The sequence below is a fragment of the Cherax quadricarinatus genome, chromosome 43, assembly GCF_038502225.1.
Source record: "Cherax quadricarinatus isolate ZL_2023a chromosome 43, ASM3850222v1, whole genome shotgun sequence".
Taxonomy (NCBI): domain Eukaryota; kingdom Metazoa; phylum Arthropoda; class Malacostraca; order Decapoda; family Parastacidae; genus Cherax; species Cherax quadricarinatus.
In genome coordinates, this window is record NC_091334.1 from 2707642 (window position 1) to 2733835 (window position 26194).

General features: G+C 46.2%; 1 protein-coding gene across 1 annotated transcript in view; it reads left to right on the forward strand.

Annotated features, from left to right (window-relative positions):
- The first annotated feature begins 241 nt into the window (after positions 1–241).
- Positions 242–26194, forward strand: part of LOC128694362 (uncharacterized peptidase C1-like protein F26E4.3) — a 117738-nt gene continuing 91785 nt past the window's right edge. The window contains exon 1 of the mRNA XM_070093508.1: positions 242–448. Coding sequence (XP_069949609.1) covers positions 294–448 — 155 coding nt within the window. The 5' untranslated portion in view covers positions 242–293. The remainder of the gene's footprint in view (positions 449–26194) is intronic.

Sequence of the window (26194 nt, forward strand, 5' to 3'; positions counted from 1 at the left end):
CACACGCACTTCTGGCAAAACAGATATTGAAGATAGTGTTCATACATAAAGTGAACTTTTCCTTCTCAGTCTGCACAGTAACAAAGTCTCTGCAAGAAAATGCTAAGAATTCGTGAGACAAACCTGTAAGAAAGAAGAGGCGGAGATGATACTCCAGTGGCCAGTTACCAACCAGAAATAAAGTAGTTGAGTCAGTCTGTGACGTCTGAGCCACTACCACATCTTTGTCTTATAAATCCGTTGCCGACTTGAAACTCAGCAGAGATCACTCTGACAAGAAAGAGAGAGACAGGATGCTGCTGCTGCTGAGGAAGACTGGTGGAGAGAGACCCAGGGGTGGAGGTTGCACTTGTCTCCTGCTGCTGCTGCTGCTGCTGCTGGAGGCTTCCCTTCCTCTGGTGTCTGCCAAGGGCTTCCCAGACATACCTGGAGACTTCTGCAGAAACAGGTTAGTAGGGAGTGCAGTGCCTGCACTCCGCAGGCTGGCGGGTAAGATTGCAGTTCTGAAGGAGGGGAGTACAGTGCTTATACTGAGAAATGGATGGTGAGGTTGTAATTTTTTGAGTGGGAAACACAGTGCCTGCACTCTGAAGGATGGGTGAGGATGCTACAGTTTGGAGGGTTGTAGAATTGTGATGCCAGCGCACTTTTAGCAAGCCAGCTACTGATTAAGTGATGGTGAATGTGTTTCCTTCCTTATATCACCCAGCCGTTTACCTGGAGTTTACCTGGAGAGAGTTCCGGGGGTCAACGCCCCCGCTGCCCGGTCTGTGACCAGGCCTCCTGGTGGATCAGAGCCTGATCAACCAGGCTGTTGCTGCTGGCTGCACGCAAACCAACATACGAGCCACAGCCCGGCTGGTCAGGAACCGACTTTAGGTGCTTGTCCAGTGCCAGCTTGAAGACTGCCAGGGGTCTGTTGGTAATCCCCCTTATGTATGCTGGGAGGCAGTTGAGCAGTCTCGGGCCCCTGACACTTATTGTATGGTCTCTTAACGTGCTAGTGACACCCCTGCTTTTCACTGGGGGGATGTTGCATCGTCTGCCAAGTCTTTTGCTTTCGTAGTGAGTGATTTTCGTGTGCAAGTTCGGTACTAGTCCCTCTAGGATTTTCCAGGTGTATATAATCATGTATCTCTCCCGCCTGCATTCCAGGGAATACAGGTTTAGGAACCTCAAGGGCTCCCAGTAGTTGAGGTGTTTTATCTCTGTTATGTGTGCCGCGAAGGTTCTCTGTACATTTTCTAGGTCAGCAATTTCACCTGCCTTGAAAGGTGCTGTTAGTGTGCAGCAATATTCCAGCCTAGATAGAACAAGTGACCTGAAGAGTGTCATCATGGGCTTGGCATCCCTAGTTTTGAAGGTTCTCATTATCCATCCTGTCATTTTTCTAGCAGATGCGATTGATGCAATGTTATGGTCCTTGAAGGTGAGATCCTCCGACATGATCACTCCCAGGTCTTTGACGTTGGTGTTTCGCTCTATTTTGTGGCCAGAATTTGTTTTGTACTCCGATGAAGATTTAATTTCCTCATGTTTACCATATCTGAGTAATTAAAATTTCTCATCGTTGAACTTCATATTGTTTTCTGCAGCCCACTGAAAGATTTGGTTGATGTCCGCCTGGAGCCTTGCAGTGTCTGCAATGGAAGACAGTGTCATGCAGATTCGGGTGTCATCTGCAAAGGAAGACACGGTGCTGTGGCTGACATCCTTGTCTATGTCAGATATGAGGATGAGGAACAAGATGGGAGCGAGTACTGTGCCTTGTGGAACAGAGCTTTTCGCCGTAGCTGCCTCGGACTTTGCTCTGTTAACTACTACTCTCTGTGTTCTGTTAGTGAGGAAATTATAGATCCATCGAACGACTTTTCCTGTTATTCCTTTAGCACGCATTTTGTGCGCTATTACGCCATGGTCACACTTGTCGAAGGCTTTTGCAAAGTCTGTATATATTACATCTGCATTCTTTTTGTCTTCTAGTGCATCTAGGACCTTGTCGTAGTGATCCAATAGTTGAGACAGACAGGAGCGACCTGTTCTAAACCCATGTTGCCCTGGGTTGTGTAACTGATGGGTTTCTAGATGGGTGGTGATCTTGCTTCTTAGGACCCTTTCAAAGATTTTTATGATATGGGATGTTAGTGCTATCGGTCTGTAGTTCTTTGCTGTTGCTTTACTGCCCCCTTTGTGGAGTGGGGCTATGTCTGTTGTTTTTAGTAACTGTGGGACGACCCCCGTGTCCATGCTCCCTCTCCATAGGATGGTAATGGCTCGTGATACGGGCTTCTTGCAGTTCATGATGAACACGGAGTTCCATGAGTCTGGCCCTGGGGCAGAGTGTATGGGCATGTCATTTATCGCCTGTTCGAAGTCATTTGGCGTCAGGATAACATCGGATAGGCTTGTATTAACCAAATTCTGTGGCTCTCTCATAAAAAATTCATTTTGATCTTCGACTCTCAGTCTGGTTAGCGGCTTGCTAAAAACTGAGTCATATTGGGACTTGAGTAGCTCACTCATTTCCTTGCTGTCATCTGTGTAGGACCCATCTTGTTTAAGTAGGGGCCCAATACTGAACGTTGTTCTCGACTTTGATTTGGCATAGGAGAAGAAATACTTTGGGCTTCTTTCGATTTCATTTATGGCTTTTAGTTCTTCCCGCGATTCCTGACTCCTATAAGATTCCTTTAGCTTAAGTTCGATGTTTGCTATTTCTCTGACCAGTGTCTCCCTACGCATTTCAGATATATTGACCTCTTTTAGCCGCTCTGTTATTCTTTTCCGTCGCCTGTAAAGGGAGCACCTGTCTCTTTCTATTTTACATCTACTCCTCCTTTTTCTTAGAGGAATAAGCCTTGTGCATACATCGAGTGCCACCAAGTTAATCTGTTCTAGGCATAAGTTGGGGTCTGTGTTGCTTAGTATATCTTCCCAGCTTATATCAATTAGGACTTGGTTTACTTGGTCCCACTTTATGTTTTTGTTATTGAAGTTGAATTTGGTGAATGCACCCTCGTGACTAATCTCATTATGGCGGTCTGGGGCTCCGCGCATACATGTCTGAACCTCAATTATGTTGTGATCTGAGTGTATTGTTTTTGATATGGTGACATTTCTTTTCAGATCATCATTGTTAGTGAAGATGAGGTCTAGTGTATTCTCCAGTCTAGTAGGCTCTATTATTTGCTGGTTTAAATTGAATTTTGTGCAGATATTTACAAGCTCGTGTGAGTGTGAGTTTTCTTCAGAGCTGCCTCCTGGTGTTATTACTGCAACAATATTATTTGCTATATTCCTCCATTTTAGGTGCCTTAAGTTGAAATCCCCCAGGAGCAAGATGTTGGGTGCAGGAGCTGGAAAATTTTCCAGACAGTGGTCAATTTTTAACAGCTGTTCCTGGAATTGCTGGGATGTTGCATCCGGAGGCTTATAGACTACCACAATGACTAGGTTTTGGTTCTCGATCTTTACTGCTAAAACTTCCACTATATCATTTGAGGCATTAAGCAGTTCTGTGCAAACAAGTGACTCTGCAATGTACAGGCCAAGCCCCCCCCACCTTTTGCCTGTTCACTCTGTCACATCTGTATAGGTTGTAACCTGGGATCCATATTTCGTTATACAAGTGATCCTTTTTGTGGGTCTCAGTGAAAGCCGTGAACATTGCCTTTGCCTCTGCAAGCAGTCCACGGATGAAAGGTATTTTGTTGTTTGTTGCTGGCTTTAGACCCTGTATATTTGCAAAGAAGAATGTTATCGGACTGGTGGTATTGTTGGTACTGGGGGGGGGGTAATTTTTTTCCGGCATTAGTATCTGTATCTGTTGGTTTGGAGTGGAGGCCATCGACTGTGGTTCCACTCCAGGAATGACTGGATTTGGTGTACGATTTCTGCCATTTCCTGCCAGTTTTTTTTCCTTCCTGGCACTAAAAAACCTCTCCCTCTTGAGTGGCTGTGGCTACCCAGGTTTTCCCATGGCCTGGATGTTTTGTATCTTTTTTTCCCCTTTAGATGGTGTGCCTGGCAATTTAAGTTATAGCACAGTCTTTCCTGTACTGAAGAGGTACACATTTCAGGGTGAAAAAGCTTACAGGAAGGGAGTTTGCATTTTCCTGTTGTCATATGGGCATGGCATTTTCTAGGGTGGTCATAGTTGCACGTCCCGTCTGTTTTTCCAGATTTCCCATGTCTGCAGATACCAAGTGCATAGTATGTGCACAGGCTTGGTTTCCGTTTGCCTTGGGTTTCTGTGACTGTATTCCCTGTTGGTGCATGTTTACCTGTCTTATTCCTATCCTTCCTAGCACCTACAATGGAGCTCCCACCAGTTGTTTTTGGTAATATATCCTCACTGTTGCTAGTGGAGTCCTCTTGTTTGCTATTTCCTGTGGTATTTCTAGTTTGCAATATTGGTTTTATCTTATCTTTGACTACACTTGTTTCCCCACTACGGCTCCTGTCCCCTATGAGGTCATTTATATGTATTCCTACCTGCGTATAATTCCCGACTACCTGTACAAAATCTCCAGCTTCACCGCGGGGGCGTTGACCCCCGGAACTCTCTCCAGGTAAACTCCAGGTAAACAGCACCTCCAGCTTCACCATTACTGTCTCCCAGGACAGCACCTCCAGCTTCACCATTACTGTCTCCCAGGACAGCACCTCCAGCTTCACCATTACTGTCTCCCAGGACAGCACTATCAGCCCCACATTTACTGACTACCAGGACATCACCTCCAGCCTTACAGTTTCTGACTACATGGGCAGTATCAAGGGCAGTACCATTCAGCCCAGACTTTTTATGTTCCCATCTGTTGTAGAAAGCTTCCAGGTTGTCTATGAAAGCAGCTTTGATGTTATCCTCTTTTAATACCCTTGTGATTTTAGTCCACAGATTTATCTCATTTGGGCATACTCAAAAACACTTCCCTGATTTAATACTGCTTGTAGATAGTTCTTGGATATCTGCACAAGGGGCGTGACACCAATTTCCACAAAAATGACAATTTATCCACGTGGAAGCCCGTTTGTTTGATTGATTGCAGACTACACAGAGCTTCATAATGATTTGAATGGTTGATTTACTGTAATTCTACTAGCAACCTCTTGAATACTCTATTAATAACCTCCTTAAATGAAGCTCTAGCTATTTGTATTTCTAATTCTTATTGTACTTGTACTAGCAGAGTAATTGAAATTTGTCTTAAGTGAACTTCATATTGTTTTCTGAGACCTGTTTAAAAACTTGTTTAATGTTTGCTTGGAGATCTGCAGTGTCCTCAATGGATGACACTGTCATGTAAATTCTGGTAACGTCAGCTAAAGAGGACACAGTGCTGTGACTTACTTCTGGGTCTACTTCAGCTATGAGGATGAGGAAAATGATGGGAATGAGTACTGTACCTTGTAGAACAGAGCTTTACAATGTAGCTGCTACTGACTTTACTCTGTTTACTATTACTCCTTGTCTTCTATTTGTTAGAAAGTTATAGATCCATCTAATTACTATTCCTGTTATTTGTTTACCACGTATTTTGTGTGCTATTACTGCATGAATGGACTTGTTGAAGGCTTTCGAAAAAGTCTGTGTATTCTACATTTGCATTTTGTTTTTCCGAGACCTTGTCATAGAGGTCCAGTAGATTATGAGAAGCATGTCCTGCTGTAAACCCATGCTGCCGTGGGTTGTGCAGCTGGCGGGTATCCATGTGGTTGGCGACCTTCCTTTTTAGATCACTTTAAAAAAAATAATAATAATGCATGATGTTAGCACTATCAGTATGTACTTCTTTGCAGTTGCCTGACTGCCACCTTCATGGAGTGGCGCTGTCTGTGGTTTATAGTGAGTGTGGGATGACCCTTGTGTCCATGATCCCTCTCTAGTGAATACTTAAGGCACCTGAAACCGGCTTCTTACACTTCTTGATTCACTGAACTCTTAAGGCACCTGAAACCGGCTTCTTACACTTCTTGATTCACTGAACACTTAAGGCACCTGAAACCGGCTTCTTACACTTCTTGATTCACTGAACACTTAAGGCACCTGAAACCGGCTTCTTACACTTCTTGATTCACTGAACACTTAAGGCACCTGAAACCGGCTTCCTACAGTTCTTGATTCACTGAACACGAAGTTCCACGAGTCTGGGCCTGGGGCATAGTGCATGGCTATGTTATTTGTTTTTTTTTTGTTTCAAAATTCCTGCGAAGTTAGGATTATATAAAAAAAATCGTGAATTAGCCAAATTTTGAGTGTCGGTCATAAATATGAACAATATGTTAGGTACAAGGACTTATGTAGAACTAATGTGGTAATTTAATGTGGCAATGTTTAGATCAGCTGACTGTTTGACTTCCATTACTGGTTATGTGTAGACTACCTGGTTATGTGTAGACTACCTGGTTATGTGTAGACTACCTGGTTATGTGTAGACTACCTGGTTATGTGTAGACTACCTGGTTATGTGTAGACTACCTGGTTATGTGTAGGCTACCTCGTTATGTGTAGACTACCTGGTTATGTGTAGACTACCTGGTTATGTGTAGACTACCTGGTTATGTGTAGGCTACCTCGTTATGTGTAGACTACCTGGTTATGTGTAGACTACCTGGTTATGTGTAGACTACCTGGTTATGTGTAGGCTACCTCGTTATGTGTAGACTACCTGGTTATGTGTAGACTACCTGGTTATGTGTAGACTACCTGGTTATGTGTAGGCTACCTCGTTATGTGTAGACTACCTGGTTATGTGTAGGCTACCTGGTTATGTGTAGACTACCTGGTTATGTGTAGACTACCTGGTTATGTGTAGGCTACCTGGTTATGTGTAGGCTACCTGGTTATGTGTAGGCTACCTGGTAATGTGTAGGCTACCTGGTTATGTGTAGGCTACCTGGTTATGTGTAGATTAGCTGGTTATGTGTAGACTACCTGGTTATGTGTAGGCTACCTGGTTATGTGTAGACTACCTGGTTATGTGTAGACTACCTGGTTATGTGTAGGCTACCTGGTTATGTGTAGGCTACCTGGTAATGTGTAGGCTACCTGGTTATGTGTAGGCTACCTGGTTATGTGTAGGCTACCTGGTTATGTGTAGACTACCTGGTTATGTGTAGACTACCTGGTTATGTGTAGGCTACCTGGTTATGTGTAGACTACCTGGTTATGTGTAGACTACCTGGTTATGTGTAGGCTACCTGGTTATGTGTAGGTTACCTGGTTATGTGTAGGCTACCTGGTTATGTGTAGGCTACCTGGTTATGTGTAGACTACCTGGTTATGTGTAGACTACCTGGTTATGTGTAGACTACCTGGTTATGTGTAGACTACCTGGTTATGTGTAGACTACCTGGTTATGTGTAGGCTACCTCGTTATGTGTAGACTACCTGGTTATGTGTAGACTACCTGGTTATGTGTAGACTACCTGGTTATGTGTAGGCTACCTCGTTATGTGTAGACTACCTGGTTATGTGTAGACTACCTGGTTATGTGTAGACTACCTGGTTATGTGTAGGCTACCTCGTTATGTGTAGACTACCTGGTTATGTGTAGACTACCTGGTTATGTGTAGACTACCTGGTTATGTGTAGGCTACCTCGTTATGTGTAGACTACCTGGTTATGTGTAGGCTACCTGGTTATGTGTAGACTACCTGGTTATGTGTAGACTACCTGGTTATGTGTAGGCTACCTGGTTATGTGTAGGCTACCTGGTTATGTGTAGGCTACCTGGTAATGTGTAGGCTACCTGGTTATGTGTAGGCTACCTGGTTATGTGTAGATTAGCTGGTTATGTGTAGACTACCTGGTTATGTGTAGGCTACCTGGTTATGTGTAGACTACCTGGTTATGTGTAGACTACCTGGTTATGTGTAGGCTACCTGGTTATGTGTAGGCTACCTGGTAATGTGTAGGCTACCTGGTTATGTGTAGGCTACCTGGTTATGTGTAGGCTACCTGGTTATGTGTAGACTACCTGGTTATGTGTAGACTACCTGGTTATGTGTAGGCTACCTGGTTATGTGTAGACTACCTGGTTATGTGTAGACTACCTGGTTATGTGTAGGCTACCTGGTTATGTGTAGGTTACCTGGTTATGTGTAGGCTACCTGGTTATGTGTAGACTACCTGGTTATGTGTAGACTACCTGGTTATGTGTAGGCTACCTGGTTATGTGTAGACTACCTGGTTATGTGTAGGCTACCGGGTAATGTGTAGGCTACCTGGTTATGTGTAGGCTACCTGGTTATGTGTAGGCTACCTGGTTATGTGTAGGCTACCTGGTTATGTGTAGACTACCTGGTTATGTGTAGACTACCTGGTTATGTGTAGACTACCTGGTTATGTGTAGACTACCTGGTTATGTGTAGGCTACCTGGTTATGTGTAGACTACCTGGTTATGTGTAGACTACCTGGTTATGTGTAGGCTACCTGGTTATGTGTAGGCTACCTGGTTATGTGTAGGCTACCTGGTAATGTGTAGGCTACCTGGTTATGTGTAGGCTACCTGGTTATGTGTTGACTACCTGGTTATGTGTAGGCTACCTGGTTATGTGTAGACTACCTGGTTATGTGTAGGCTACCTGGTTATGTGTAGGCTACCTGGTTATGTGTAGACTACCTGGTTATGTGTAGACTACCTGGTTATGTGTAGGCTACCTGGTTATGTGTAGACTACCTGGTTATGTGTAGGCTACCTGGTTATGTGTAGACTACCTGGTTATGTGTAGGCTACCTGGTTATGTGTAGGCTACCTGGTTATGTGTAGACTACCTGGTTATGTGTAGACTACCTGGTTATGTGTAGGCTACCTGGTTATGTGTAGGCTACCTGGTTATGTGTAGGCTACCTGGTTATGTGTAGGCTACCTGGTAATGTGTAAGCTACCTGGTTATGTGTAGGCTACCTGGTTATGTGTAGACTACCTGGTTATGTGTAGGCTACCTGGTTATGTGTAGGCTACCTGGTTATGTGTAGGCTACCTGGTTACGTGTAGGCTACCTGGTTATGTGTAGACTACCTGGTTATGTGTAGACTACCTGGTTATGTGTAGAATACCTGGCTATGTGGTTATGCAGCCAGCAGCAACAGCCTGGTTGATCAGTCTCTGATCCACCAGGAGGCCTGGTCACAGACCGGGCCGTGGGGGCGTTGACCCCCGGAACTCTCTCCAGGTAAACTCCAGGTAATGTGCAGGCTATCTGGTTATGTGTAGGCTACCTGGTTATGTGTAGACTACCTGGTTATGTGTAGACTACCTGGTTATGTGTAGACTACCTGGTTATGTGTAGACTACCTGGTTATATGTAGGCTACCTGGTTATGTGTAGGCTACCTAGTTATGTGTAGGCTACCTGGTTATGTATAGACTACCTGGTTATGTGTAGGCTACCTGGTTATGTGTAGGCTACCTGGTTATGTGTAGGCTACCTGGTTATGTGTAGGCTACCTGGTTATGTGTAGACTACCTGGTTATGTGTAGACTACCTGGTTATGTGTAGGCTACCTGGTTATGTGTAGGCTACCTGGTTATGTGTAGACTACCTGGTTATGTGTAGGCTACCTGGTTATGTGTAGGCTACCTGGTTATGTGTAGACTACCTGGTTATGTGTAGACTACCTGGTTATGTGTAGGCTACCTGGTTATGTGTAGACTACCTGGTTATGTGTAGGCTACCTGGTTATGTGTAGACTACCTGGTTATGTGTAGGCTACCTGGTTATGTGTAGGCTACCTGGTTATGTGTAGACTACCTGGTTATGTGTAGACTACCTGGTTATGTGTAGGCTACCTGGTTATGTGTAGGCTACCTGGTTATGTGTAGGCTACCTGGTTATGTGTAGGCTACCTGGTAATGTGTAAGCTACCTGGTTATGTGTAGGCTACCTGGTTATGTGTAGACTACCTGGTTATGTGTAGGCTACCTGGTTATGTGTAGGCTACCTGGTTATGTGTAGGCTACCTGGTTACGTGTAGGCTACCTGGTTATGTGTAGACTACCTGGTTATGTGTAGACTACCTGGTTATGTGTAGAATACCTGGCTATGTGGTTATGCAGCCAGCAGCAACAGCCTGGTTGATCAGTCTCTGATCCACCAGGAGGCCTGGTCACAGACCGGGCCGTGGGGGCGTTGACCCCCGGAACTCTCTCCAGGTAAACTCCAGGTAATGTGCAGGCTATCTGGTTATGTGTAGGCTACCTGGTTATGTGTAGACTACCTGGTTATGTGTAGACTACCTGGTTATGTGTAGACTACCTGGTTATGTGTAGACTACTTGGTTATATGTAGGCTACCTGGTTATGTGTAGGCTACCTAGTTATGTGTAGGCTACCTGGTTATGTATAGACTACCTGGTTATGTGTAGGCTACCTGGTTATGTGTAGGCTACCTGGTTATGTGTAGGCTACCTGGTTATGTGTAGGCTACCTGGTTATGTGTAGACTACCTGGTTATGTGTAGACTACCTGGTTATGTGTAGGCTACCTGGTTATGTGTAGGCTACCTGGTTATGTGTAGACTACCTGGTTATGTGTAGGCTACCTGGTTATGTGTAGGCTACCTGGTTATGTGTAGACTACCTGGTTATGTGTAGACTACCTGGTTATGTGTAGACTACCTGGTTATGTGTAGGCTACCTGGTTATGTGTAGACTACCTGGTTATGTGTAGGCTACCTGGTTATGTGTAGGCTACCTGGTTATGTGTAGACTACCTGGTTATGTGTAGACTACCTGGTTATGTGTAGGCTACCTGGTTATGTGTAGGCTACCTGGTTATGTGTAGGCTACCTGGTTATGTGTAGGCTACCTGGTAATGTGTAAGCTACCTGGTTATGTGTAGGCTACCTGGTTATGTGTAGACTACCTGGTTATGTGTAGGCTACCTGGTTATGTGTAGGCTACCTGGTTATGTGTAGGCTACCTGGTTACGTGTAGGCTACCTGGTTATGTGTAGACTACCTGGTTATGTGTAGACTACCTGGTTATGTGTAGAATACCTGGCTATGTGGTTATGCAGCCAGCAGCAACAGCCTGGTTGATCAGTCTCTGATCCACCAGGAGGCCTGGTCACAGACCGGGCCGTGGGGGCGTTGACCCCCGGAACTCTCTCCAGGTAAACTCCAGGTAATGTGCAGGCTATCTGGTTATGTGTAGGCTACCTGGTTATGTGTAGACTACCTGGTTATGTGTAGACTACCTGGTTATGTGTAGACTACCTGGTTATGTGTAGACTACTTGGTTATATGTAGGCTACCTGGTTATGTGTAGGCTACCTAGTTATGTGTAGGCTACCTGGTTATGTATAGACTACCTGGTTATGTGTAGGCTACCTGGTTATGTGTAGGCTACCTGGTTATGTGTAGGCTACCTGGTTATGTGTAGGCTACCTGGTTATGTGTAGACTACCTGGTTATGTGTAGACTACCTGGTTATGTGTAGGCTACCTGGTTATGTGTAGGCTACCTGGTTATGTGTAGACTACCTGGTTATGTGTAGGCTACCTGGTTATGTGTAGGCTACCTGGTTATGTGTAGACTACCTGGTTATGTGTAGACTACCTGGTTATGTGTAGACTACCTGGTTATGTGTAGGCTACCTGGTTATGTGTAGACTACCTGGTTATGTGTAGGCTACCTGGTTATGTGTAGGCTACCTGGTTATGTGTAGACTACCTGGTTATGTGTAGACTACCTGGTTATGTGTAGGCTACCTGGTTATGTGTAGGCTACCTGGTTATGTGTAGGCTACCTGGTTATGTGTAGGCTACCTGGTAATGTGTAAGCTACCTGGTTATGTGTAGGCTACCTGGTTATGTGTAGACTACCTGGTTATGTGTAGGCTACCTGGTTATGTGTAGGCTACCTGGTTATGTGTAGGCTACCTGGTTACGTGTAGGCTACCTGGTTATGTGTAGACTACCTGGTTATGTGTAGACTACCTGGTTATGTGTAGAATACCTGGCTATGTGGTTATGCAGCCAGCAGCAACAGCCTGGTTGATCAGTCTCTGATCCACCAGGAGGCCTGGTCACAGACCGGGCCGTGGGGGCGTTGACCCCCGGAACTCTCTCCAGGTAAACTCCAGGTAATGTGCAGGCTATCTGGTTATGTGTAGGCTACCTGGTTATGTGTAGACTACCTGGTTATGTGTAGACTACCTGGTTATGTGTAGACTACCTGGTTATGTGTAGACTACCTGGTTATATGTAGGCTACCTGGTTATGTGTAGGCTACCTAGTTATGTGTAGGCTACCTGGTTATGTATAGACTACCTGGTTATGTGTAGGCTACCTGGTTATGTGTAGGCTACATGGTTATGTGTAGGCTACCTGGTTATGTGTAGGCTACCTGGTTATGTGTAGACTACCTGGTTATGTGTAGACTACCTAGTTATGTGTAGGCTACCTGGTTATGAGTAGACTACCTGGTAATGTGTAGACTACCTGGTTATGTGTAGACTACCTGGTTATGTGTAGACTACCTGGTTATGTGTAGTCTACCTGGTTATGTGTAGACTACCTAGTTATGTGTAGACTACCTGGTTATGTGTAGGCTACCTGGTTATGTGTAGGCTACCTGGTTATGTGTAGGCTACCTGGTTATGTGTAGACTACCTGGTTATGTGTAAACTACCTGGTTATGTGTAGTCTACATGGTTATGTGTAGACTACCTAGTTATGTGTAGACTACCTGGTTATGTGTAGGCTACCTGGTTATGTGTAGGCTACCTGGTTATGTGTAGGCTACCTGGTTATGTGTAGACTACCTGGTTATGTGTAGGCTACCTGGTTATGTGTAGACTACCTGGTTATGTGTAGATTACCTGGTTATGTGTAGACTACCTGGTTAGGTGTAGATTACCTGGTTATGTGTAGACTACCTGGTTATGTGTAGACTACCTGGTTATGTGTAGGCTACCTGGTTATGTGTAGACTACTTGCAGTCGCCATGACTACCTGGTTATGTGTAGACTACCTGGTCATGTGTAGACTATCTGGTTATGTGTAGACTACCTGGTTATGTGTAGACTACCTGGTTATGTGTAGGCTACCTGGTTATGTGTAGGCTACCTGGTTATGTGTAAACTACCTGGTTATGTGTAGGCTACCTGGTTATATGTAGACTACCTGGTTATGTGTAAACTACCTGGTTATGTGTAGGCTACCTGGTTATGTGTAGGCTACCTGGTTATGTGTAGGCTACCTGGTTGTGTGTAGGCTACCTGGTTATGTGTAGGCTACCTGGTTATGTGTAGGCTACCTGGTTATGTGTAGGCTACCTGGTTATGTGTAGGCTACCTGGTTATGTGTAGGCTACCTGGTTATGTGTAGGCTACCTGGTTATGTGTAGGCTACCTGGTTATGTGTAGGCTACCTGGTTGTGTAATCTACCTGCAGTCACTTCCAGAGGTCATTGCCTTCCCTCTCGAGGTCAGGTCCTAGACCTGTCCTCCTGGTTGCTGCCCTAATCAGTCAGATTGTTCGTACCTGCTGCTGCCCTCATCCCAACGTATGCAACACAGCCCGGCTGATCAGCGGCACACTGCTAATATACCCAGTTTTGTTTAAACAAAATGCATGCATGCGTATGTATGTATATCGGTATGTATGTATGTATTTATGTATGTATGTATGTATGTGTGTATGTATGTATGTATTTATGTAGGTATGTATGTTTATATTTAGGCATGTACTCACCTATTTGTGTGGTTGCAGGGGTCGATTCACAGCTCCTGGTCCCGCCTCTTCACTGGTTGTTACTAGGTCCTCTCTCGGCTCTAAGAACTTTATTGTGTGCATGTGTACTAGCCTAATAGTACTCATCTAATTGTGGTTGCAGAGGTCGAGGCTCAGCTCCTGGCCCCGCCTCTTCGCTGAGGGCTACTGGGTCCTCTCTCTCCCTGCTTCATGAGCTTAATCATACCTCATCTTTAAGCTATGTATGGTTCCTGCCTCCACAACCTCACTTGCTAGGCTATTCCCCTTCCTGACGACTCTATGATTGAAGAAATACTTCCTAACGTCACTGTGACTCATCTGGGTCTTCAACTTCCAGTTGTGTCCCCTTGTTTCTGTGTCCCCTCTCTGGAACATCTTGTCTCTGTCCACCTTGTCTATTACACGCAGTATTTTGTATGTCGTTATCATGTCTCCCCTAACCCTCCTGTCCTCCAGTGTCGTCAGGCCGATTTCCCTTAACCTTTCTTCGTAGGACATTACCCTTAGCTCTGGAACTAACCTTGGCACAAACCTTTGCAGTTTCTCTAATTTCTTGACGTGCTTGATCAAGTGCGGGTTCCAAACAGGTGCTGCATACTCCAGTATGGGCCTGACGTACACAATGTACAGTGTCTTGAACGATTCCTTACTAAGGTATTGGAACGCTGTTCTCAGGTTTGCCAGGCGCCCATATGCTGCAGCAGTTATCTGGTTGATGTGTGTTTCCGGAGACATGCTCGGTGTTATACTCACCCCAAGATCTTTCTCCTTGAGCGAGGTTTGCAGTCTTTGGCCATCTAGCCTATACTCTGTCTGCGGTCTTCTTTGCCCTTCCCCAATCTTCATGACTTTGCATTTGGTGGGGTTAAGTTTGAGAAGCCAGTTGCTGGACCAGGTGTCCAGCCTGTCATCATCTGCGAACAGGGACACTTTTGAGTCTAACACTTTCATCATGTCCTTCATATATACCAGAAATAGCACTGGTCTTAGGACCGACCCCTGTGGGACCCTGCTCGTGACAGGTGCCCACTATGATACCTCATTACATACCCTGAATCGTTGTTGCCTCCATTTCAGGTATTCTCTGATCCATTTCAGTGCCCTTCCTGTTATATGTGCCTGATCCTCTAGCTTGTGCACTAATCTCTTGTGAGGAACTGTGTCGAAGACCTTCTTGCAGTCCTTGAAAATGCAGTCAACCCACCCCTCTCTCTCGTGTCTTACTTCCATCACCTTGCCATAAAACTCCAGAAGGTTTGTGACACAGGATTTGCCTTCCATGAATCCATGCTGGTTGGAATTTATACTCTTGTTCCGTTCCAGGTGCTCCACCTGGAACAGATAATCATCTCTAGGATTTTGCATACTATACACGTCTGTGACACTGGTCTGTAGTTTAGTGCCTCTTTTCTGTCTACTTTTTTAAAAATGGGAACTACATTTGCCGTCTTCCATACCTCGGGTAGTTGTCCAGTTTCAAGGGATGTGTTGAAGATTGTGGCTAGTGGCACACACAGCATTTCTACTCCTTCTCTAAAGACCCACAGGGAGATGTTGTCCGGTCCCATTGTCTTTGAGGTATCAAGGTTACTTAGCAGCTTCTTCACCTCCTCCTCAGTTGTGTGTATGTCATCCAGCACTTGTTGGTGTATTCCCTGTTGGTGTCCCCGTCTGTCCTGTCTTCCCAGAGTCCTCCCTGTCTCCAATGTGAATACTTCCTTAAATCTCGTGTTGAGCTCCTCACATACCTCTTGATCGTTTCTTGTGAGTTCCCCACCTTCTTTCCTCAGCCTGATCACCTGGTCTTTGACTGTTGTCTTTCTCCTTATCTGGCTATACAGCAGTTTCAGGTCAGACTTGGCTTTTGACGCTATGTTATTTTCGTACTGTCGCTGGGCCTCCCTCCTTATCTGCGCATACTCGTTTTTTGCTCTTCGATTGATTTCCTTATTTTCCTGGGTCCTTTGCCTTCTGTACCTCTTCCATTCTCTAATGCCTTTTGCCTCCCTACACCTTTGGGTGTAGGGAGGACACTCTTTGATCTTCCCATTGTTCCTATTGCCCTTGGGAACAAACCTTTCCTCTGCCTCCTTGCATTTTGTTGTTACATATTCCATCATTTCATTTACTGACTTTCCTGCCAGTTCTCTGTCCCACTGAACCTCCTGCAGCCCTGGAGGGGGCCTATGGGGATTTGTGGTGTGGGTGGGGGCTGTGGTGGGAGGTGAGGTCAGAGTGCTCATAGGGGGCTGCTGTAGGGGTGGGGGTTTGTCATGTGGGGGTGGGGGCAGAGGGAACAGTGTGTGGGTTTTGGTTTAGATTGTTCAGTTGCATTGGGGTTGTTGCGGTGTGGGTGGGGTTTGCGATGGAAGGGTGGGGGCAGAGTGCCCATAGGGGGCTGCTGTAGGGGTGGGGGTTTGTCATGTGGGGGTGGGGGCAGAGGGAACAGTGTGCTGGTTTTGGTTGAGATTGTTCAGTTGCTTTAGGGTTGTCATGGTTGGAGTCCTTCTGCAGGTGCATCAGTAGGGTGTGTTCGCCCATCCACCTGAGTCTGGGATCTGCTCATCTTCATCAATGCATCTCATTCTTCCTTTCGTCTTTGTACCCTCTCTCTCAGTATCGTCCTTTCTTCCTGTGTTCTGTTGCGATCGAGGTACACTCTCTGGTACTCTGGTTTGTCCCTCAGTCATGCTTTCTCCTCCAAGATCCTGGTTCGAGCTGATTCTGCCTTGAAAATTACTTTGACAGGCCGTTTCCTTCCTCTCGCAAACCACCCAATTCTCCAAAAATTTGTCACCTGGGTCATGTCTCCCTCACCTATTGCTTTCATGATACCTTTGATTGCTTTCTTATCCCCCTGGTTTCTTTCATCGTAGGTTTACTTTCGACTTCCTGGAGCCCGTAGACAAACACTGACCTCTCCCTCTCCTCCTCCCACTGTGTCTCCCTTTGCATCCTCTGAGGTTTTTGAATTCCTTCCTTCGGAACATTCCTGCCTTCAACCCCTGCCCTTGCTGCAGCCCCTATGCTCAGCAGACTGTCTTTCCTGCTCAACTGTTCCTTGCCACTGTAGTTGTCTGTTAGAGTCTTTGCATATGTCATAGCTCCTTCATTGTCATCAGGCTTCTCAGTTGATCTTAGTGCCCTCATCTTTTCCTGGATCCCCACAGTCCCCTTGTCTGTGACTGGTATAGAAGTTCCTGATGTTATGTCTGTTCTGTCATTTGTCTGTTTAATCTGTTTCAGGTTTTTTAGCTCCTCTTCTAAGCCCTGTATCTTATCTTCTGCTGCTAAGACTCATAGTCCCCACTTCCTGTTCTCTTCAGCTATCCTCTCCTCCATTTCCTTGCCAAGCTCTGCTAGCTTCCTTCCCCACTCTTCCTCCCTTTTTTTGAGCTCTAACTCCCAGTCCTCCCTCCCAGGTTCCTCCCTCCCGGGTTCCTCCCTCCCGAGTTCCTCCCTCCCGGGTTCCTCCCTCCCAGGTTCCTTCCTCCCAGGTTCCTTCCTCCCAGGTTCCTCCCTCCCGGGTTCATCCACCAGACCCCTGGGTCTCTGCCCTCTTGGGTAACTTTCTTTTCACCACACAAAGGAGCTTATGTATTTTCAGAGTGAGTGTGTGTGGGGGGGGGGGTGAGGGAAGAGGCTAGGGATGAGTGGGAAGAGAGGGAATTGAGGGGAAGACTAGAGGCAAGAGGGAAGAGGGGGAAGCCAAGGAGGAGGAGTACGAGGGGAAGGCTAAGAGTGATAGGGAGAAGGCTAGGGATGAGAGGGAAGAGAGAGAAGTGAGGGGAAGGCTAAGAGTGAGAGGGAAGGCTAAGAGTGAGAGGGAAGAGGGGGAAGCCAGGGGCGGGTAGGAAGAAAGGGAAGATGAATGGAAGGTGTGTGTGAGGAGGAGAGAGGTAGAGAGAATGAGAGGGGGAGAGAGAGAGAGAGAGAGGAAAGGAGGGGTAGGGGGTATGCGCGGTCAGTTTTCACAAGCAGGCTAGGGGTGAGAGAGAAGAGAGGGGATGCCTGGGGGACGGGGTAGGAGGAAAAGGAGATGAATGGAAGGTGTGTGTGAGGGGAAGAGAGATAGAACTAGAGGGGGAGAGAGAAAGATAGAAAGAGAGAGAGAGAGAGAGAGAGAGAGAGAGAGAGAGAGAGAGAGAGAGAGAGAGAGAGAGAGAGAGAGAGAGAGAGAGAGAGAGACAGAGAGAGAGGGAGAGAGAGAGAGAGAGAGATATAGAGAGAGAGAGAAGAGAGAGAGAGAGAGAGAGAGATATACTTAGAGAGAGAGAGAGAGAGGAGAGAGAGAGAGAGAGAGAGAGATAGAGAGTGAGAGAGAGAGAGAGAGAGAGAGAGAGAGAGAGAGAGAGAGGAGAGAAGAGAGAGAGAGAGAGAGAGAGAGAGAGAGGAGAGAGAGAGAGGAGAGAGAGAGAGATAGAGAGAGAGAGAGAGAGAGAGAGAGGAGAGAGAGAGAGAGAGAGATAGAGAGAGAGAGAGAGAGAGAGAGAGAGAGAGAGAGAGAGAGAGAGGAGAGTGATTATCAAAAACAGTGTCAAACAATGTGTAAAAAAAAAAAAAAAAAAAAAAAAAACAAAAAAAAAAAAAAAAAAAAAAATACATACAAAAAAAGAGAGAGAGAGAGGTAGGCAAAGGTATAAGAGACATCCTACCACCTATAACAGGAACTTGCACAGGCAAGCCTGTAGGCATATGGGTGACGTTCAAAAGTGGGCCATTGCTAAATGGGAGGTGGACACAAAAAGAAAGCTAGCATCAGGTAGGGTAGGCTCCAAAACCTGGTGGCCCCTGGTCAAGGACAGACAAGGTTATCTGCCTGATGAACTCATTCCACCTATAAATCGACAGAATGGGACCACCTCTACTAGTAGTCAAGAGAAAGCTGACCTCTTTGCCGAACACTTTGCTACCAAAATGCAAGTTCCTGATCAAGCAAGGGACCCTCCTTGGCTAGCTGCAAGAACTGTGGTAAAACTGTCAGTAGTGACAATAAGACAGGAGGAGGTGCATTTCCTTCTTAAATCGCTTGACCAAGAAAAGGCTGTGGGCCCAGACAAGTAGAGCCCAAGATTGGTGAGAAGATATGCAGACCAGCTAGCAGAACCTCTAACTCGCATCTTTCAGCACTGCCTAGGACAGTGTAAACGGCCCTCTCTGTGGAAAGAGGCAAATGTAGTCCCTGTTCACAAAAAGAAAAGCAGAGCAGAAATCAGCAACTACAGACCAGTGTCACTCCTGTCAATCACTGGTAAGATCCTTGAGACAATAATCGCAAGACAAATGACCGAGTTTTTGACTACCACTCACTACTTTGTGATCGTCAATATGGCTTCAGGAAAGGTTACTCTGCTGCTAATCTGTTGTTAAACCTCCCCACTAAGTGGCACCAGTCAATGGATGAATCCAAAGTCAGCTGTGTGGTAGCACTGGACATTGCTGGTGCTTTCGACCGGGTGTGGCACCAGGGCTTCTTAGCAAAACTTCAAGCACTGGGAATTGCAGGCTCTATGCTATGTCTCCTCAGTGATTACCTTCATGGTAGATCTCTAAGGGTAGTTCTCAATGGAACGGAATCAGCAAGACATCCTGTTGGGGCAAGTGTTCCACAAGGAAGCGTGCTGGGACCATTGTTATGGAATGTCTATTTCAACGACCTTCTTCATCTCATCCCAGAATCCCATGCATATGCAAACGACTGTACACTGACATTCACTTATCCAAGAGAAGAAATGTCAGCTGCTCTAAGCTACATCAATCACCAGCTAAGAGCTATATCAGCTTGGGGAAATAGATAGCAAGTAACATTTGCACCTGAGAAAATGCAAATGATGATAATGGTCTCTAGGCACCATGATGGTAATGCTGGTGCAGTAGTAAGGATGAATGGGAGGGTGTTGGCACCTGGAGAAGAAGTTGATATCCTTGGGGTGAAATTTGACTCCAAACTAACCATGAAGAACCATGTTGTAAATCTTGCAAACAAGGCAGCCAGGAAGCTTACAGCACTTCGCCGTATCTCGCATCTGCTTGATGGTAGGGGTTTCAAGATTCTGTACGAGGCACAAGTTCGCTCACACCTTGAGTATGCTCCACTTTCTTGGTTTGCCTGCCCCCCTCTCATCTGCGACTGCTTGACAGAGTAGATAACAGAGCAAGACATCTCATCTCTCGCTTGGACCCATCCTGGATAGATCTGTCATTTCAGCAGAACCTTCAGCACAGGAGGGATGTGGGTGGCCTTACTGTTATGTACAAGGCCAATATTGTCAAAGTACCACACTTGGATCCACTTCGAGGACAGCGTGAAACAAGCTTTTATGCCACAAGACGGGCAGAAAGCAGCAACTTCACTCTGGCTGTACCCTTCTCCAGAACATCACTCCATCTGAGATCATATATACCCAGGATGACTCGAGTGTGGAACACATTCGTACAGCATAATGATGTCAACGAGATAAAGTCAGTTGATCAAATGAAAATGCTGGCCCACAGATGGCTCCAACTTCATCCTGTTCCCTACTTGTATGTCTCATAACAATAAAAATGCTTTCAAATGAGCTTGTGGAAAATTTTTAATTTTCCGAAACTATAGCGCCTAATAGGTGTTTTATGTGCCGATATGAGTCAAAATGTATTTGAAAATGGAGTAGAACCAAGAGTTCCCTTGGCGCATGCGCGGATGTGCGGGGGAAGAAGGCGGATTGTTTTGAATGTGGTGAGGAGGCTGAGGAAACCGGGGAAGGAGGAAACTGGCGTTCACGGGAGCCCAAGGATCGATATGGGCCTCAATTCATAATAGGAAGTGTCGTGACTGTCCCTAGTGAAGAGTGAGGGAACGTGATTTACGGGATCAATGTAAAGGGGTGGTAAAATTAGTGAATAATGTTCGACCGGGTGGCAGATGCACGGCCATGGTGTGTGTGTCCAGGGGAAATACCCGTGTGTTAATCCTCGCTCATCGGCCTCAGATCTTAATGGAGTGACCTCTAATTTGTATAATAGTTATGAGACGTTAAATCGTCTTGTGAATGGTAATGTAATCAGTGATAATAACATTAAGTTAAGAGAATGCGGGATGTGAAATAAGTCGCCTTGCTCCGAGTGAACACGTTAGACCCTTTTGTTCCCGAGGCGGGGAAAGTGAAGCTCATTGATCCACGATTTCTAAACCGGGACAAACCGACGGATACCTCGTCCTGCCGGAATGAGAACCGTGTCGGTGTAACAGGACATCGAAAATGAGATGGTGAATGGAAGAAATAAGGATTATCAATCACCCACAGTTAAGTAACCCTTCTAGTTATAACAAACCTATGCTGGCCAGTGGTGTTATGTTGTAATTAGATAGGTTATGAGTGATCCAGCTACCTCAAGTGACCACCAGAGAACATCTGGTAAGTGGTGGGATTATGTATAAATGTTTTCTTGATGGATGTATCCAGGTGTATCCTACCCCCCCCCCCTTCATTCAGCTAAACTAATATAATCTATACAGTCCACAATTAACTAGTAGCACCGTACTTGTGTGTGCTACCCAATCCATACTGGTCTCGGATAGATATGGATAAGATTGTGAGGTCGAGGGGGCCACCTGTAGTGACCAGAGGTGGTTAAGTTTTCTCACATGTCTACACGGGGTGACTACGGTAAACAATATGGTTGTCTCCCAATGAGATTACTTGTATGTATATAATGTTGAGGTACATACAGATAAACACCCTAGAAAATTTTCCATAGAGCTGATGTAGGTAACAGCTCTTAGCTTGCCAATAAAGTTAGGAATCCTTAACCTGTAAATAGCTTGTCAATAAAGCTAGGGATCCTTAACCTTGTCAAACCCTGTGTAAAAAAAAAAAAAGAGAGAAAGGTAGGGAGAGACAGAGAGAGAGAGGGAGAACGGGGAAGGGGTGTTGGGTTAGTGCCTGGTAGTTGGTATATGGTGACTGTTAGGTTAGGCCTAGAAAGCTCTATCCCACAGACTTAAAATTGTAGTCCCAACTCTGTGTCCTAGTAATGCTACCTTCTCCACTTATTACACTTTCTGGATTTAAGTACCAATTACTGCTGGTTATTAACCTATTCCTTGCTGACACTGAGAGAGGACCTCCTCACTTACAGTTGGCGGGATCTAGATAGTTCACCCGACCCCCAACACCACATTTAGGCAAGTACATACGGCTGGCAGCGCTGAACTCGTTGACTCCTGACTCCTGGTTCCACTTCAATTTCTTCTCCATATGTGTTTTGATCTCATTTACAATGCTTCAATCACAGCACTAGATTTGCACTTTACTGCTGCCTTGTTTTAGTTTAATATGTTTATTATGCACCCCATACCCATCCTGTGGGCGGTAGTCAAAAGATTACAGAGGTACATAATTGGTCCAGGGACTGGACTCCAAAGTGCTGCCTTGGGGTCACACCTTATCATTTATGATGGCTGGCACTGATGGCTGGCACTGATGGCTGGCACTGATGCCTGGCCGCATGAGACCTGGGTTACCACTCGATGTTGTACCCACTTGTTATTATCTTATACACTGTTATTATCTAATACACTTATTATGTAATGCACTACACTATCAAGCCCTTTCTTTCAATATTATGGACACCGTTGCTTCGAGAAGAACATCAACATCCCAAGAATAATTGCTGGTTATTTTCCCTTTTCTTTCTCCTCACTTTATGCACTACCTCATCTGTCTTTGACCTGCACTTAACTCTCTGGCTGGGGTCACACTTATTATTTTTGAATCTGTAGTAGTGTTGACTTGTGGTAACAGTACCTACCCTGGCGCTAGGCCTGCTTCACACTTGTGGTAACAGTACCTACCCTAGCGCTAGGCCTCCTGCCTCACACTTGTGGTAACAGTACCTACCCTGGCGCTAGGCCTCCTGCCTCACACTTGTGGTAACACTACCTACCCTAGCGCTAGGCCTCCTGCCTCACACTTGTGGTAACAGTACCTACCCTGGCGCTAGGCCTCCTGCCTCACACTTGTGGTAACAGTACCTACCCTGGCGCTAGGCCTCCTGCCTCACACTTGTGGTAACACTACCTACCCTGGCGCTAGGCCTCCTGCCTCACACTTGTGGTAACAGTACCTACCCTGGCGCTAGGCCTCCTGCCTCACACTTGTGGTAACAGTACCTACCCTGGTGCTAGGCCTCCTGCCTCACACTTGTGGTAACACTACCTACCCTGGCACTAGGCCTCCTGCCTCACACTTGTGGTAACAGTACCTACCCTGGCGCTAGGCCTCCTGCCTCACACTTGTGGTAACAGTACCTACCCTGGCGCTAGGCCTCCTGCCTCACACTTGTGGTAACACTACCTACCCTGGCGCTAGGCCTCTTGCCTCACACTTGTGGTAACAGTACCTACCCTGGCACTAGGCCTCCTGCCTCACACTTGTGGTAACAGTACCTACCCTGGCGCTAGGCCTCCTGCCTCACACTTGTGGTAACAGTACCTACCCTGGCGCTAGGCCTCCTGCCTCACACTTGTGGTAACAGTACCTACCCTGGTGCTAGGCCTCCTGCCTCACACTTGTGGTAACACTACCTACCCTGGCACTAGGCCTCCTGCCTCACACTTGTGGTAACAGTACCTACCCTGGCGCTAGGCCTCCTGCCTCACACTTGTGGTAACAGTACCTACCCTGGCGCTAGGCCTCCTGCCTCACACTTGTGGTAACACTACCTACCCTGGCGCCAGGCCTCCTGCCTCACACTTGTGGTAACAGTACCTACCCTGGCACTAGGCCTCCTGCCTCACACTTGTGGTAACAGTACCTACCCTGGTGCTATGCCTCCTGCCTCACACTTGTGGTAACAGTACCTACCCTGGCGCTAGGTCTCCTGCCTCACACTTGTGGTAACACTACCTACCCTGGCACTAGGCCTCCTGCCTCACACTTGTGGTAAGAGTACCTACCCTGGCGCTAGGTCTCCTGCCTCACACTTGTGGTAACAGTACCTACCCTGGCGCTAGGCCTCCTGCCTCACACTTGTGGCAACAGTACCTACCCTGGCACTAGGCCTCCTGCCTCACACTTGTTTATCTGGAGTTTACCTGGAGAGAGTTCCGGGGGTCAACGCCCGCGCGGCCCGGTCTGTGACCAGGCCTCCTGGTGGATCAGAGCCTGATCAACCAGGCTGTTGCTGCTGGCTGCACGCAAACCAACGTACGAGCCACAGCCCGGCTGATCAGGAACTGACTTTAGGTGCTTGTCCAGTGCCAGCTTGAAGACTGCCAGGGGTCTGTTGGTAATCCCCCTTATGTGTGCTGGGAGGCAGTTGAGCAGTCTCGGGCCCCTGACTCTTATTGTATGGTCTCTTAACGTGCTAGTGACACCCCTGCTTTTCATTGGGGGGATGGTGCATCGTCTGCCAAGTCTTTTGCTTTCGTAGTGAGTGATTTTCGTGTGCAAGTTCGGTACTAGTCCCTCTAGGATTTTCCAGGTGTATATAATCATGTATCTCTCCCTCCTGCGTTCCAGGGAATACAGGTTTAGGAACCTCAAGCGCTCCCAGTAATTGAGGTGTTTTATCTCCGTTATGCGCGTCGTGAAAGTTCTCTGTACATTTTCTAGGTCGGCAATTTCACCTGCCTTGAAAGGTGCTGTTACTGTGCAGCAATATTCCAGCCTAGATAGAACAAGTGACCTGAAGAGTGTCATCATGGGCTTGGCCTCCCTAGTTTTGAAGGTTCTCATTATCCATCCTGTCATTTTTCTAGCAGATGCGATTGATACAATGTTATGGTCCTTGAAGGTGAGATCCTCCGACATAATCACTCCCAGGTCTTTGACGTTGGTGTTTCGCTCTATTTTGTGGCCAGAATTTGTTTTGTACTCTGATGAAGATTTAATTTCCTCATGTTTACCATATCTGAGTAATTGAAATTTCTCATCGTTGAACTTCATATTGTTTTCTGCAGCCCACTGAAAGATTTGGTTGATGTCCGCCTGGAGCCTTGCAGTGTCTGCAATGGAAGACACTGTCATGCAGATTCGGGTGTCATCTGCAAAGTAATACACGGTGCTGTGGCTGACATCCTTGTCTATGTCGGTAACAGTATGTGGTAACAGTACCTACCCTGGCGCTAGGCCTCCTGCCTCACACTTGTGGTAACAGTACCTACCCTGGTGCTAGGCCTCCTGCCTCACACTTGTGGTAACAGTACCTACCCTGGCGCTGGGCCTCCTGCCTCACACTTCTGGTAACAGTACCTACCCTGGCGCTAGGCCTCCTGCCTCACACTTCTGGTAACACTACCTACCCTGGCGCTAGGCCTCCTGCCTCACACTTCTGGTAACACTACCTACCCTGGCGCTAGGCCTCCTGCCTCACACTTCTGGTACTGATTTCACCTCCAAAATTATTATGTAAATTGTAGCCCTCGTCTCTCTTTTCTGGTTTGTATGTATGTACTCATCTATTTGTGTTTATAGGGGTCGATTCATAGCTCCTGGCCCCGCCTCTTCACTGACTGCTACTAGGCTCTCTCTCTCCCTGCTACATGAGCTTTATCATACCTCGTCTTAAAACTATGTATGGTTCCTGCCTCCACTACATCACTTTCTAGGCTATTCCACTTCCTGACTACTCTATGTGTGTATGTATGTATGTAGATGAATGGTTCAGAGACCCGACAAGTTGGTAAATTAGACACTTATGCAACACTTGGGTATGTATGTATGTATATGTGTGTATGTATGTGAGTATGTATGTAGGTATGTGTGTGTATGTATGTATGTATGTATGTATATATGTATGTATGTATGTATGTATGTATGGCTGGCTGGCAGAGGAAGCAGGTGGGTCCAGATGCGGATAAGAGAATGATGGTGTTTGTCAGACTTATATTAAGATATACAACTTGACTCACTTCCTCCGGAAGGTTACTCTTATATGTAACCACAGATAACTTAATGACTTAAGCAATAACGCATATATATATATATATATATATATATATATATATATATGTATATATATATATATATATATATATATATATATATATATGTGTGTGTGTGTGTGTATGCGCGTGTGTGTGTGTGTACTCACATAGTTGTACTCACCTAGTTGAGGTTGCGGGGGTCGAGTCCGAGCTCCTGGCCCCGCCTCTTCACTGATCGCTACTAGGTCACTCTCCCTGAGCCGTGAGCTTTATCATACCTCTGCTTAAAGCTATGTATGGATCCTGCCTCCACTACATCGCTTCCCAAACTATTCCACTTACTGACTACTCTGTGGCTGAAGAAATACTTCCTAACATCCCTGTGATTCATCTGTGTCTTCAGCTTCCAACTGTGTCCCCTTGTTACTGTGTCCAATCTCTGGAACATCCTGTCTTTGTCCACCTTGTCAATTCCTCTCAGTATTTTGTATGTCGTTATCATGTCCCCCCTATCTCTCCTGTCCTCCAGTGTGTATGCGTGTGTGTGTGTACTCACCTATTT